At 37.3% G+C, this 15062-nt stretch overlaps 1 protein-coding gene across 1 annotated transcript; it reads right to left on the reverse strand.

Annotated features, from left to right (window-relative positions):
* Nucleotides 1-4735: 4735 nt before the first annotated feature.
* LOC104613150 (uncharacterized) lies at nucleotides 4736-5350 on the reverse strand. The gene is made up of 3 exons (XM_010280849.3): nucleotides 5192-5350; nucleotides 4987-5055; nucleotides 4736-4879 (listed from the first exon to the last, which is right to left on the reverse strand). Exons 1-3 carry the CDS (start codon nucleotides 5249-5251, stop codon nucleotides 4805-4807), a joined length of 204 nt encoding a protein of 67 aa, XP_010279151.2. The 5' UTR covers nucleotides 5252-5350; the 3' UTR covers nucleotides 4736-4804.
* Nucleotides 5351-15062: the final 9712 nt, after the last annotated feature.

Below are 15062 nucleotides of genomic sequence, written 5' to 3' on the forward strand. Positions count from 1 at the left end.
AAACTCTATAATCCAAAACCATAAACCCTAAATCCCCAAACCCTATACACTAAACCCTAACTTCAAAACCCCAATCCCTAAACCATAAACTCTAAACCATAAACCCTAAATCCTAAACCCTAAACCCCTAATACACTAAACCACTCAAATCCTAAACCCTAAACCCTAAACCATAAACCCTAAACCCTAAACCCTAAACCCTAAACACTAAATACCAAACCCTAAATCCTACACCCCAAACATTAAACCCTAAACCCTATACCCTAAATCCAAAACTCGAAACCCTATACCATCAACCCGAAATGCCAAACCCTATACACTAAAGCCAATCTTCAAAAACCCAATCACTAAACCCTAAACCCTAAACCCCTAAACCACTAAACCCCAAACCCAAAACCCTAAACCCTAAAGCCTAAACCCAAAACCCTAAACCCTAAACCCGAAACCCAAAATCCAAAACCCAAAACCCAAAAACCTAAACCCTAAACACTAACTCAAAACCGTAAACTCCTAAACCCTAAACCCTAAACCCAAAACCCTAAACACTAAACTCTAAACCCTAAACCACTAAACCCCAAAAACCCTATACCCAAAACCCTAAACCCTAAAGCCTCAACCCTAAACCCTAAACCTAAAACCCAAAACTCTAAACCCTAAACCCTAAACCCTAAACACCAAACCCTAGATCCTACACCCCAAACTTTAAACTCTAAACACTCTACCCTATACCCTCAACCCGAAATTTCAAATCCTAAACCCAAACCCTACACCCTAAACCTTAACTCTATAATCCTAAACCATAAAACCTAAACCCCCATACCCTATACACTAAACCCACACTTCAAAACCCAAATCCCTAAACCCTAAACACTAAACCCTAAATCGAAAACCCCTAATCCACTAAACCACTAAAACCCTAAACCCAAATCTGTAAACCCAAAACCCTAAACCCAACCCTAAACCCTAAACCTAAAATCCAAAACCCCATACTGTAAACCCAAAACCCTAAACCCTTAACCCCAAACCCTAAACCCTAAACCCTAAACCCTAAACCCAAAACCCTAAACCCAAAATCCAAAACCCTAAACCCTAAACCCGAACACAAAAACCTAAACGCTTAACACAAAACCCTAAACCCTAAACCATTAACACAAAACCCTAAACTCTAAACCCTAACCCTAAGCCCTAAACCCTAACCCAAAACCCTAAACCCTAACCCAAAACCCTAAACCCAAATCCAAAACCCAAAACCCTAAACCCTAAACCCTAACTCAAAACCGTAAACCCCAAAACCCTAAAACCTAAAACCAAAACCCTAAACACTAAACTCTAAATCCTAAACCACTAAACCCCTAAAACCCTAAAGCCTCAACCCTAAACACTAAAGCCTAAACCCAACACCCAAAAACCCTAAACTCTAAACCGTAAACGCAAAACCCAAAACTCTAAACCCTAAACCCCAAATAGTAAACCCTAAACACCAAACCCTAGACCCTACACCCCAAACTTTAAACTCCAAACACTCTACCCTATACCCTCAACCCGAAATTTCAAATCCTAGACCCCAACCCTAAACCATAAACTTAAACTCTATAATCCTAAACCATAAACCCTAAACCCCCATACCCTATACACTAAACCCAAACTTCAAAACCCCAATCACTAAACCCTAAACACTAAACCCTAAATCCTAAACCCCTAATCCACTAAACCACTAAAACCCTAAACCCTAATCTGTAAACCCAAAAACCTAAACTCTAAACCCAAAACCCCATACTGTAAACCCAAAACCCTAAACCCAACCCAAAACTCTAAACCCAAAATCTAAAACCCAAAACACAAATCCCTATACCCTCAAACCAAAACATCAAACCCTAAACCCAAACCCTAAACCAAAACTCTATAATTCTAAACCAAAAACTCTAAACCCCCATACCCTATACACTAAACCCTAAACCCTAAACCCTAAACACCAAAAACTAAACCCAAAACGCAAAACCCAAAACCGTAAACCCCAAACCCCAAACCTAAATCCTACACCCCAAACATTAAAGCCTAAACCCTATACCCTGAATCCAAAACTGTAAACCCTATACCCTCAACCCGAAAAGCCAAATCCTAAACCCTAAACCTAAACTCCATAATCTTAAACCATAAACCCTAAACCCCAAACCCAATACACTGAACCCAAACTTCAAAACCCCCATCCCTAAACCCTAAACCCTAAACCCTATTCCATATACCCTAAACCCTAAAACCTAAACAACTAAACCCCTAAACCCTAAACCCTAACCCCTAAACCCAAAACCCTAAACCCTAAACCCAAAATCCTACACCCCAAACTTTAAACCCTAAACCCTATACCCTCAAACCCAAGCATCAAACCCAAGCATATGTAGATCTCAAAATACAAATCCGATTACATAAATACTTCACACAAATATGTGATAATCAGATCGATTTGTGAAGTTTCATGTATCATTGATAGGCCATTCTCTGGGCAAGAATCTTCCTTTTGTAGTGTTTTATCTTTTTGGTGTATCTTTTTTTTTTGTTCATATATCAAAAAAAAATGTAATATTTAAATAGAGAAAATTGAATGAGGTGAAAATTAGTAATTCAATTTACAATTAAATAGGAACTAAATTACAAAATGATTATTTTAGTTAATGTTTTAAAAACTGGACCAAACAGGATGGTCGAACCATTTGGCCTTTCTAGTCAGGTCACTTGTTCCATTTTTGCCCTGAACTGCTATTTTACAAAAAAAAAAAAAAAGTTTAAGTTGTTAGAGAACCCCTGACTAGGATAGTTGAACCGTTAAAATGTTTAACCCGTTTAATGGTTCTCGAGTTGCTTTCAAACTTATTCACAAATTTTTATTATTTAAAATAGAAATTAGAAAATAAAAAATTGAGAAAAGAAACTTTCATTTGTCATAATCTTGTTTGATTATTCCCAATGGCCAAAATTAGTTAGGGTTTTTAGTTTTTCCATATTTATTTTGAATTTTTCTTATTTTTGTGATTATTTCTAAGTTGTAATAGCAAAAAAAATGCAACTCCAATGAAGAAATCAAAAAATCGATGCAAGAGATGAGAGATTAAAAATCAATCTTATATTAAAAGTTAAGATACACCAATGAAGCAAGCAAGCTGGGATTTGAGAGATATTTAGAGAGATGAGAGATGTAAGAAGAGGGCAAGCGGTGCTGTAGTGGCAGTGATGATGAACATGGAGATAACCGCCACCGATAGTTCTTCTCCTTAGGGCAAAACGGTTCAGCAACAACTGGTGAACATGGTGACAACCACCTTCGGCAACACTTCCTTCTCTTTTTTTTCTTCTTCTTCACTTTCTTTTTTCTCACTTCTCAACTTTAACCAGCCAACTCCTTCTCAAAGTCTCATACTCCCCTCTCATAATAATGTATATATATATGGTGAACTTCAACCTAAGCATACTCTAACGGTTAAAATAAAAGTCACATTATATTTTACATCTTACCGGTTTGACCCGTTCAAATTGCATGGTTGAAACGTTGACTTGGAAACCGGAAGCAAAAGCAGTTCTGTTTCTGGGTGAGTTTTAAAAACCTTGATTTTAGAAAAAAGAAAGTTCCACAATGTTATTCACATTTTTAATGGTAGTCTAAACATAGATTATAGATGTTTTCAATTTTTTCTATAACTTTTTTTTTTATTTTTTGTGTGTAAAAATAATTTTGATATGTCATACTTACTTTTTGTTTAATATGATAAGTACATGATATTATACATGTGCACACGTCATCTCTTGCAAAATTGATGTATTTTTCTCATTTTTGTATTTTTAGTTTATTAATTTTTATTATTTATTTATGACATTAAACGTTAACACATTTAACCCGAAAGTTGAACTATTTATTATTAGTTTTATATTTCATTTTTGATCAGTTCTATATTATGTATTTCATTTTCATTATCCATAAAAATATTTCTTGTTTATTACACTTATTTTTTTATTTTGATTAATAAAAATATCATAAATGTGTTTAGTTTTTTCTACATTTTTTTGTAAATTTCTATATTTATTTCTATTTTAAAAATTTTATTACCTAACTATACTTCATAGGTTGATCAAATTGATTCAGATGGTTGAATTGCTTTGCCACCAATTGGATAAAGAATGGTTTTGTTTTTGAGTCTGTTTTAAAATATATGGGTTTATATTGCTAAAAATATTAACAAAGATCTAATTAGTAAATTTTATTAGTAAAAAATAACTTAAAAATATAGCACTTAATAAGAGAAAATAAGATTTAATACCTTAAGTATAAGACTTAATGAGAAGGGATTAAATGAAGTGGAAAGTAATAATTGAAGTTACATTTTCAACCCTTTTGATTAGAAATGGATTAAATGCACAAATACGACCATTATAGTAGCCATTAAATACACAAATATGACCTTTCCAACTTTGGTGCCAATCAAGAATCCAAATATTCAATTCAGGAATAGAGAAGGGTAAAAGATGTAAACCTCCATTGATGTTTCCCCTAAAAATTGAAACATATTTTCTCTTTTCAAATTGTACTGATACCTCCCCTATTGGATAAGGGTGCAATTTGGGCCAGCCTAGCCTAAGCCCAAACAGATCTAGTTTGCAATTTTTCATAGGATGGTTTTGTATTTTTAGTCCTTGGGTAGAGAGAGAAAGAAATAGATAGAGAGAGAGAGAGAAAGAAAGAGTAAGGTTACGTGGATAATTGCATTTTATTATATCAAGAAATCAAAAACCAAAACATCTATGAAGCAAGAACTTTTCACTTGTTCATCCCGGTGGCATCCTTGATAGCATCAGTGGCCCCTTGTGCCTTAGCCTGCATTTGTTGACCAGCCTACACAATAAAAAAACCAATTAAAATTTATACTAGCAAACGGATTGTTTGCATTATTAGTATTGATAGAACAAGAGAATTTCTTTTGCTTGGGAAATGAAATGAACCTCTTGACATGACTCTTTGGCTGATTCATAGGCATTGCTTGCCTTGTCCATCATCTGATCTGCTTTGGCCTGCAAGGAGAAAACTTAAATTTGATCAAGAATGGAAACCCATGGCTACATTATGTTCCATGTATGCATGCATATATCTATACACATGATGAATTGGAGTATACAATGAACCTATATATAGGTGGATATTACTCACCTGAGCTTGGCCCTTGGCTTCACCAGCATTGAAGCTCGCTTTCTGAGAGTTGTCAGCCATCTTTTTCCTCTTTTGGCCTATTTGCAGAGAACTTACAACACAAATATTACTCAAGACGGGCTTGTGATGAATGATGAAAAAACAAAGTAATGGCAAGGGATTTATAGTCTTTGTGATGAAGCCCTTGATAGACATGTGCCATGTTGTTGTGACATTAATTAGGTTATTAGACATTTCAGTCTTAAAATACACATAGAAGCTTTGTTTGTGCCTAAAAACTCGTTCAATTCAAAGCTTAAGTGTGCCATGTTGTTGGTGGGACTTTACCTATATAATGAACGAAAGGATATCAAAGCTTGAGTGAAGCGTCGCAAATGACTCTTGGCAAGCGGTGATATGTGATGGTTTCACTGAGGAAACTCTAAAGACGGATTCAACAGGAGATTAGTTATGTTTGTGCTTCTCCTCTTACACAGTTTGTTATTAGTTTGTAATAACAAACTCATTTTGTAACTTTCTATTCCACTAAATCAAATAGCTAATTTTAAAAAATAAAATAAAATAACTGATTCTTTTACAATAAAAAACATAAACATAAAATAACTTTTTATTGAGTGGACTTTTTTTGTGTTTGAAAATCATTTATATGATTTACCCAAGTATCTTAAGAGGCTATAGAGTGTCCAGATTTTAGGTGTTATTTGGAATGGCACTTTACATGGCCTAGGTCAAAATTTTTTGGTCACCAAGGTTTGAAAAACCAATCCCACAATGGAATTCTATTGTCCACCAGTTTCATTTTCGAATTGATTTCTCAACTTTGTTGATCAAGGAAAAATGAATCCAGGCCATGTAAAGTGGCATTCCAAATAACAACTACAACTTGTACCGTCAATATGGGCTCTTAAGATACTTGGCAAGCATGCCACGAAATGCAAGCTCCACCTACCTTATGGACACAAAAAGATATGTGGCCCTTGACCAGGTAAATAAAGCATACATATATATATATATATATACACGTATATTCATATATTTGAAAGCAAAATGTACCCAATCAGTCAAGAAGAAGAAAAATATGCAAACTGAACAATTATGGAATACTAGTCCAAAGTATAAACATTTAGTTTAATCTTCTAACTATCAATTCGGAAACTATATTCTAGAAGGGAAAAACCATACTTCACATAATGTTATAGAAGATCTACTAGTTAGGGCCAATAGGGATGTCAGGAATTTTCTCTTTGGGGGGAGCGCTTTATATGTGTAACTATAACCAATACATTTTGGGTCGATCAAGACATCGTTATTAGCACCCAATTTTTGCTCGGTCCCTTTACCCGACCTCTTTGTATCCCCCCCCCCCCCCCCTTCTTAGACCCCCAAAACTTAGAAATACAACCATATCAACTTAAGACTTTTCAAAACCTGAAATACCCTCTTAGACCCCTCTTTGCTCGGCCCTTCACCCTACACATGGATTCAGTTTTTAAACGCTTGTTGAAATTACTCTATTACAAAACCTAAATTAAATCAATCATTCAGTTCTAACTTGTTTTTACAAATTCTTTATTCTTGTGTCAAATAGATTTTGGTTTAGATCTTAGTTTCCCTAATTTGATGATTTTTTTCCAAAATCAGAAAACCCATGGACTATATCCAGATTTCTCATGCTATCATCACGGAGAATATTACTTTTATTTTAGGGAAAATTCCACTTTAGCACCCTGAACCTTGGACCTTGGGGGTAGTGTCAAGTTAGTATCCAAACTTTTAAACGTGTCACTGCAGTAGGTCGGGAATAATTTTCAAAAATTTTTTCATTTTAATAATGACTCCAAAGCCCGTGGCACTGGCTAACTAGTCCAGGTAAGACTCAGATGGGAGAGGGAAGGGGTTAAGCACCCTTCTCCCAGGTCCAATAGGTCGGGTCCACATGGAATTCTAATAGTAAACAACAATATTAAAGACAATCCTAAATTATATTATTCGGTAGCAAAACTAAAACAATAAGATCATGTTGTTCATTCAACATCTAGCTACTAAGATTTCTGCTCAAAGGAAAGATAAGCATATTGTTTATGTCAAGAAAAAGTAAAATAAAAAACAATAAAACGAAATAAAATGAAACATGCAAAGCAGTAGTGAATAGATCGAACTTGTGAATTAGAATGAAAGATAAATCAATCCAGATTTAATAAATCTTTTAATATCATCAAACCAAATGCAACTAAATATTAAGACACCACTATCAGTCCATTGATTTGAAAGATTTGGCCAAATACAACAAAGAAAACTTGAACAAACTAAAGATTTTCAAGAAAACAGGAATAAGAAATTAACTGTGCAATCAAATTAGGGACGAAAGCCAGAGCAGTAAAAGAAAATTAATGACCGGACTGAGGTCTCCCATCCAAGGTTCTGTGGAGAAAGACCCTGTACAGTCGAGAGTGCATGCTTTGCAATCAAATAGAAAAAGAGAAAGAAAACAAAGAAATAGAGGAGAAGACACATTTCACCATGTTATAACTTAATTTCTAGAACAATCAGATGAAGAAGAAGAATAAAACAAAATCACGACTGCATTTCTATTGGTATTAATATCAAATAAGAATGGCAAAGTAGTGATAGGAGCCAATAGCAAACTTAATGTCAGATTGGGTTGAAGAATAGATCTATGGGGGTGAACTTGATGGAACCTATTCCATCAATTTGTTCTCCAACCTCTAACTGTTATTGTAAAAAAATAAGAAAGAGAGTCTCAGTCGGGTTACCTAAGTAATATATATCCTAGCCATCGATTCGATGCTGTAAACGGGTGAGGTGAACGCACTTCGTAGGTGGAAATCAGAGGGGGTGAACAAGTCCCTCCTGGTGTAGATGTGCTTTAACGATTGTTGAGGCTGGCTGGAGTCGTATGAACCTCGTGGAATAGTGGAAGCTTCAATTCATTGTATAAAGCTGAAAAAAAAAAGGAGATGACGCAGATGAAGCAAGATAGAGGTGATGGCATTGGAGATGAGCTCTTCACAAATCTCGTGGAAGTTGAGATTGATTGTTGGGAAAAGGGAAAAAAATCTCACTTCTGTTTAACAGAGACAATGATGAACAATGGTAGGAAGCTTTAGGTTTAGGGAAGAAGAAAAAGAGAGAAATAAAAAAAAAAAAGAGAGAGAATCGAGGGGGAGTTCTAATATAGGGGAGAAAACAAAGCCACCGCCGCCTCTGGTGGTTTGAATAAAAGCTCACCTATCACAAATCTCCATCATCTAAACCTTATTTGACCAATCAGATCCCACCACAGTGTTCAAATCCCCAAAAACCCCAACACGTCAAATTTCACAACCCAATACCACCATTTGACCGTTGAAAAAGGCTCAAAATGCCAAACATACCCCTACTTCAAATCAAGAAAAGACAAAATAGCATTTAAAAGTTCTTTAAATTTACATTTAGTGCCACTTGCAGCCCAAAATACGGGGCTGCAACATCTAGCATGCCCAATCCCTCATTGGATGCACGAAACCCATAAGTAACCACCCAAAATCGACAAGATTTGTTGAACAAAGAATGAAGGGTCAACTGCAAGCCCTGTCTCAAAATCCTTGCCTATTTAGGTGAAAACACTCTATTGAGCTACAAACACTGTAGCTTGACGAGCTTCAAACCCATCTCCCTCTAAACCCTAAACCAAAACTATATAACCCTAAATCCCTAAACCCTAAACCCCCAAACCCTAAACCCTAACTTCAAAACCCCAATCCTTAAACCCTAAACACTAAACCCTAAACCCTAAACCCTAAATACTAAACACTAAACCCATAAACCCCTAAAACCCTAAACCCTAAAGCCTAAACCCTAAACCCTAACTTCAAAACCCTAAGCCCAAAACCCCATACCCTAAACCATACACCCTAAACCCTAAACCCCTAATCCCCTAAAGCCTAACCCAAAACCCTAAAAAACATACACTTAACCCTAACTTTCAAACCCCAATCCCTAAACCCTAAACCCTAAACCGTAATCCCTAAACCCCTAAACCCTAAACCCTAATCCCTAAACCTTAAACACTTAACCCTAAACCAAAAACACAAAACCCAAAACCCTAAACCCTAAACCCCTAACCAGAATCCCTAAACCCCTAAACCCTAAACCCTACACCCTAAAACCTAAACCCTAACCCCTAAAACCCTAAACCCCTAAACCCTAACTCAAAACCCTAAACCACTAAACCCTACACCCTAAACCCTAAACCGTAAACCCCAAAACCCTAACCCGAAACCCAAATCCCCTAAACCCTCAACCCTAAACCATAAACCTAAACCATAAACCCTAAACCAAAACCTAAACCCCTGAACCCCTAAACCCTAACCCAAAACCCTAAATCCTTAACCATAAATGCAAAAACCAAAACCCTAAACCCTAAAACCTAAACCCCAAACCATAAACCCCAACCCAAAACCGAAAACCCAACACCCAAAACCATCAAACCCTAAAACCCTAAACCCAAAACCCAAAATCCACAACCCTAAACACTAAACTTTAAACCCAAAACCCTAAACCCCTAAACCCTATACCCTAAACCCTAAACTCCTAAACCCTAAACCCTAAAACCATAAAACCCTAAACCCTAACCCCAGACCCTAGACACAAAACCCTAAATCCTAAATCCTAAACACCAAACCCTAAATTCTACTCCCCAAACTTTAAACCCTAAATCCAAAATCCTAAGCCCCAAACCCTAAATCTTAAAACCAAAAACTGAAAACCCTATACCCTGAACCTGAAAAATCCATTTCCTAACCCCAAACCCTAAACCAAAACTCTATAACTCTAAACCCCCAAACCCTAAACCCTAACTTCAAAACCCCAATCCCTAAAATCCTAAACACTAAACCCTAAACCCTAAACCCTAAACCTAAAACCCAAAACCCAAAACCCAACACCCAAAACCCAAAAGCCTAAACACTAAACCTTAAACCCTAAACCTAAAATGTATAAAACTAAACCATAAACCTTAAACCCCAAACCCTATACACTAAACCCTAACTTCAAAACCCCAATCACTAAACCCTAAACCCTAAACCCCTAAAACCCAAAACCCTAAACCCTAATCCCAAAACCCTAAACCCTGAACCCCAAACCCCAAACCCTAAACCCCTAACCCTAAACCGTAAACCCTAAACCCTAAACCCAAAACCCTAAACCCTTAACCCTAATCCCTAAACCCAAAACCATAAACCCTAAACCCTAAAGCCTAAACCCAAAACCCTAAACCTTAAACGCTAAACCCAAAACACTCAACCCTAAACCCCTAAACCCCAAACCCTTAATCCTAAACCTTAACCCAAAACCCTAAACTCCTAAACCATAAACCCTTTACCCGAAACCCCAAACCATAAACCCCAAACCCCAAACCCTAAACCCTAAACACTAAACCCAAAATGCAAAACCCAAAACAGTAAACACCAAACACCAAACCTAAATCCTACACCCCAAACTTTAAAGCCTAAACCCTATACCCTAAATCCAAAACTCTAAACCCTATACCCTCAACCCGAAAAGCCAAATCCTAAACCCTAAACCTAAACTCTATAATCTTAAACCATAAACCCTAAACCCCAAACCCAATACACTGAACCCAAACTTCAAAACCCCAATCCCTAAACCCTGAACCCAAAACCCTAAACCATAAACCCTAAACCCCTAACCCTAAACCCTAAATTCTAAACCCTAAACCCTAAACCCTAAACTCAAAACCCTAAACCCTAAACTCAAAACCCTAAACCAAAACCCTAAACCCCTAAATCCTAAACCCTTAATCCTAAACCCTAAACCTTAACCCAAAACCCTAAACTCCTAAACCCTAAATCCTTAACCCCAAATGCTAAACCCTAAACCCCAAACCCTAAATCCTAAACCCAAAATCCAAAACCCAAAACCCTAAACCTTGAAACCCAAAACCCCAAAACCCTAAATGCTTAAAACAAAACCCTAAACCCTAAACCATTAACACAAAACCCTAAACCCTAAACCCTAACCCTAAGCCCTAAACCCTAAACCCAAAATCCAAAACCCTAAACCCTAAACCCTAACTCAAAACCGTAAACCCCAAAACCCTAAACCCTAAACCCAAAACCCTAAACACTAAACTCTATACCCTAAACCACTAAACCCCTAAAACCCTAAACCCTAAACACTAAAGTCTCAACCCTAAACACTAAACCCAAAACTCTAAACCCTAAATCCTAAACCCTAAACAACAAACCCTACATCCTACACCCCAAACTTTAAACTCTAAACACTCTACCCAATACCCTCAACCCGAAATTTCAAATCCTAAACCCAAAACCTAAACCCTAAACCTAAACTCTAAAATCCTAAACCATAAACCCTAAACCCCCATACCCTATACACTAAACACAAACTTCAAAACCCCAATCCCTAAACCCTAAACACTAAACCCAAAATCCTAAACCCCAAATCCACTAAACCACTAAAACCCAAAACCCTAATCTGTAAACCAAAAACCCTAAACCCTAAACCCAAAATCGAAAACCCAAAACCATAATCTCAAACCCAAAACCCCATACTGTAAACCCAAAACCCAAAACCCTAAACCCAAAATCCAAAACCCAAAACCCTAAACCCAAAATCTGAAACCCAACACACTAAACCCTAAACACAAAATCCATAACCTTAAACCCTAAACCCAAAACCCTAAACCCATAAACCCTTAACCCTTAATCCTAAACCATAAACACCAATCCCTAAACCCTAAACCCAAAACCCAAAACCCTAAACCCTAAACCCTAAACCTTAAACCCTAAACCCTAAACCCTAAACGCAAAACCCTAAACGCTAAGCCATAAACCCTAAACCCTTAACCCTAAACCTTAAATTCAAAACCAAAAACCCTAAACCCAACCTAAAATCAAAAACCCAAAACCCTAAATTCTATACCCAAAACCGCATACTATAAACACAAAACCCTAAACCCTAAACCCTAAACCCCTAACCCTAAACCCTAAATTCAAAACCCTAAACCCTAAAGCCTAAACCCAAAACTCTAAACCCTAAACCCCTAAACCCTAAACCCTTAATCCTAAACCCTAAACCCTAACACGAAACCCTAAACTCTGAAACCCTAAACCCTTAACCCCAAACCTTAAACCCTAAACCCCAAACCCTAAACCCTAAATCCTAAACCCAAAGCACTAAACACTAAACCCTAAACCCAAAACCCTAAACCAAAAATCCAAAACCCAAAACCCTAAACCCTAAACCCTAAACCCAAAACCGAAACCCTAAACCCTAAACCCTAAACCCTAAACCCTATACCCCTAAGTCTAAACCCTAAAGCCTAAACCCAAAAGCCAAAAGCCAAAACCCTAAACCCCTAAACCCTAAACCCTTAATCCTAAACGATAAACCCTAAACCTTAACATGAAACCCTAAACTCCTAAACCCTAAACCCTTAACCCTAAACCCAAAATGCTAAATCCTATCCCTAAACCCTAAACCCTCAACCCAAAACCCTAAACATAAAATCCAAAACCAAAAACGCTAAACCTGAGACCCTAAACCCGAACTCAAAAACCTAAACCCCTAATCCCTAAACGCTTAACACAAAACCCTAAACCATTAACACAAAACCCTAAACCCAAAACCCTAACCCTAAGCCCTAAACCCTAACCCAAACCTAAACCAAAATCCAAAACCCAAAACCCTAAACCCTGAACCCTAAACCCTAACTCAAAACCGTAAACCCCAAAACCCAAAACCTAAACACTAAACTCTAAACCCTAAACCACTAAACCCCTAAAACCCTAAACCCTAAATCCAAAACCCTAAACCCTAAAGCCTCAACCCGAAACACTAAAGCCTAAACCCTAAACCCTAAACCCGAAACCCAAAACCCAAAACTCTAAACCCTAAACCCAAAACACCAAACCCTAGATCCTACACCCCAAACTTTAAACTCTAAACACTCTACCCTATACCCTCAACCCGAAATTTCAAATACTAAACCCAAACCCTCAACCCTTAACCCAAACTCTAAAATCCTAAACAATAAACCCTAAACCCCCATACCCTATACACTAAACCCAAACTTTAAAACCCCAATCCCTAAACACTAAACACTAAACTCTAAACACTAAACCACTAAACCCCTAAACCCAAAATCCAAAACCAAAAACACAAAACCATAAACCCTAAACCCTATACCAAAACCTAAACCCCTAAACCCTAAACCCTTAATCCTAAACCCTAAACCCTAAACCCTAAATGCTAAACCCTAAACACTAAACTTAAACCTAACCCTAAACTCTAAACCCTAAACACTAAATCCCAAACCCTAAACCCCTAAACCCAAAACCCTTAATTCTAAACCCTAAACCCAAAACCCTAACCCAAAACCCTAAACTCCTAAACACTTAAACCTAAACCCTTAACACTAAACCCAAAAAGCTAAACCCTAAACCCTAAACCCTAAACCCTAACCCTAAACCCTAAACACTAAACCATAAACCCAAATCCAAAAATAGTAAACCCTAAACACCTAAACCCTAAATCCTACAGCCCAAACCTTAAAGCCTAAACCCAATACCCTGAATCCAAAACTCTAAACCCTACACCCTCAACCCGAAAATCCAAATCCTAAACCCTAAACCTAAACTCTATAATCCTAAACCCTAAACCCAAAACCCCAACCCCACCGCTAAACCCCGATCCCTAAACCCGAAACCTAAACCCAAAACTCTAAATCCTAAACCCAAAACACCAAACCCTAGATCCTACACCCCAAACTTTAAACTCTAAACACTCTACCCTATACCCTCAACCCGAAATTTCAAATACTAAACCCAAACCCTAAACCCTAAACCCAAACTCTATAATCCTAAACAATAAACCCTAAACCCCCATACCCTATACACTAAACCCAAAACATCAAAACCCCAACCCTAAACCCTAAACACTAAACCCTAAATCCTAAAACCCAATCTGTAAACCCAAAACCCTATACCAACCCAAAACCTAAACTCTAAACCCAAAACCCCATACTGTAAACCCAAAACCCTAAACCGAACCCAAAACCCTAAACTCAAAATCCAAAGCAGAAAACCCTAAACCCAAAATCCAAAGCCCAAAACACTAAACCCTAAACCCCAACTCCATAACCTAAAACCCTAAACCCAAAACCCTAAACCCATAAACCCTTAACCCTTAACCCTAAACCCTAAACAAAAACACTAAACCCTAAACCCTAAACCCAAAACCCTAAACCCTAAATTCAAAACCCTAAACCCTAAAGCCTAAACCCAAAGCCTAAACCCTAAACCCTAAACCCTAAAACCTTAATCCTAAACCCTAAACCCTAACCCTAAACCCTAAACTCCTAAACCCTAAACCCTAAACCCCAAACCTTAAACCCTAAACCCTAAACCCTAAACCCTAAAAAACCCAAAACCCTAAACACTAAACCCTAAACCCAAAACCCTAAACCAAAAATCCAAAACCCTAAACCCTAAACCCTAAACCCAAAACCAAAACCCTAAACCCCTAAACCCTAAATCCTATACCCAAACCCTAAACCCTAAAGCCTAAACCCTAAAGCCAAAACCCAAAACCCTAAACCCTAAACCCTAAACCCTAAATCCTAAACGTAAACACCAAACCCTAAACCTTAACCCCAAACCCTAAACTCCTAAACCCTAAACCCTTAACCCTAAACCCAAAATGCTAAATCAAATCCCTAAACCCTAAACCCTAAACCCAAAACCCTAAACTCTAAATCCAAAACCAAAAACCCTAAACCCCCTAAACCCGAACTCAAAAACCTTAAACCCCTAATCCCTAAACCTAAACA

Source organism: Nelumbo nucifera, chromosome 1, assembly GCF_055504915.1.
Source record: "Nelumbo nucifera cultivar China Antique chromosome 1, China Antique-T2T, whole genome shotgun sequence".
Classification (NCBI taxonomy): Eukaryota; Viridiplantae; Streptophyta; class Magnoliopsida; order Proteales; family Nelumbonaceae; genus Nelumbo; species Nelumbo nucifera.

Bases quoted from the DNA above. Each gene is read 5' to 3' on its own strand.
- LOC104613150 (XM_010280849.3), bottom strand. From the start codon at position 5,251: ATGGCTGACAACTCTCAGAAAGCGAGCTTCAATGCTGGTGAAGCCAAG. The intron at 5,056-5,191 runs GTGAGTAATATC...TTCTCCTTGCAG, and splicing joins AAGCCAAGGGCCAAGCTCAG to GCCAAAGCAGATCAGATGAT. The intron at 4,880-4,986 runs GTTCATTTCATT...TTTATTGTGTAG, and splicing joins CCAAAGAGTCATGTCAAGAG to GCTGGTCAACAAATGCAGGC.